The sequence below is a fragment of the Apium graveolens genome, unplaced genomic scaffold (genome assembly GCF_009905375.1).
Source record: "Apium graveolens cultivar Ventura unplaced genomic scaffold, ASM990537v1 ctg6331, whole genome shotgun sequence".
Classification (NCBI taxonomy): domain Eukaryota; kingdom Viridiplantae; phylum Streptophyta; class Magnoliopsida; order Apiales; family Apiaceae; genus Apium; species Apium graveolens.
The window spans coordinates 39646-40758 of record NW_027419385.1 but is presented as its reverse complement, the minus strand read 5'-3'; the positions used below and the strand labels follow the sequence as shown (position 1 = coordinate 40758).

Genomic DNA, 1113 nt, shown 5'->3' with positions numbered 1-1113 from the left:
ATGGACCCTCTTAAACGCCGAATTGCAAATGGAGAATGGGTGGATGTTGTCGACAAGTAAGAGTTCATGTTATAAAATTTGATTATTAAGTCTTAACTTATAAATCTTGTCCGACCATATTTTGTAGTGGTTATTTTGTGTTTTGATATATCTCGTTTTGGTTGCAGTGCCATTAAAATGTACAAGGAGGATTTGAAAAAGGTTCCGAAGAAGAAAGTATTGTGGGAGAACATGGCGGTATTTATTTATTTTTGTGATCATATATTAATTATGTTATTAAAGGAGACTGGATATTTTAAATGATTTTTTTGTTTGATATTTTAGGGAGTTCCAGTGCAAACCGGGAACAAGGATTGTGGCCTGTTTGTGATGCGATACATGATGGAAATCATTCATGATAAGGAGCTGGACTTTGCTAATAAGGTGACAATTGACTATCTATGGGCCTTTTCATCCACTTTGTATTTACTCTTATAAGGGCAGAACATGTTACTTATACAAAATTTTGGATCATATTTCAGTGGCTGCGTAGATCAAACCTGGTTTACACTGAGGATGACATCAACGAGATCAGGGTTGAGTTTGCAAAATATTTTATGAAACATTGTGCAAGCTAGGTCCTCGCCTTTCTTTTCTTTTGAACTTATCGTAAACTGGATGTTTTATGTATATAGTTGGTGACAAGTAGACTCGTTTGAACTTATCGTATGTTGACAAGTAGACTCGTTTGAACTTATCGTATGTTGACAAGTAGACTCGTTTGAACTTATCGTAAAGTGGATGTTTTATGTATGTAGTTGGTGATAAGTAGACTTGCGATAATATATTTTGTGTTCGGTGGATTGCTGGTAGTTTGGTAGGTAGATCTGGTTGTTTTGGATTGTTGAACGGATGGATTATGGTATGGTATGGATTATGGTATGGTAGTGAATTGGTTTTGTTTTGGCGGGGGCCTAGATTATGGTATGATTTTGTTTTGGATTATGGTATGGATTATGGTATTTTTATTTTGGCAGGGGACTAATTTTTGTGGTTTTTTATGCATCTGGTTTTAATTAAATATGAAATTGATATGCAAAATGCATATACCTAATAAGATAATGGTTTTTTAAA

The 1113-nt window shown here is 34.3% G+C and overlaps 1 protein-coding gene across 1 annotated transcript; it reads left to right on the top strand.

The window, feature by feature from the left end:
- LOC141703202 (uncharacterized) lies at positions 1-631 on the top strand. The gene is made up of 4 exons (XM_074506784.1): positions 1-56; positions 168-237; positions 325-423; positions 522-631. Exons 1-4 carry the CDS (start codon positions 1-3, stop codon positions 615-617), a joined length of 321 nt encoding a protein of 106 aa, XP_074362885.1. The 3' UTR covers positions 618-631.
- Positions 632-1113: the final 482 nt, after the last annotated feature.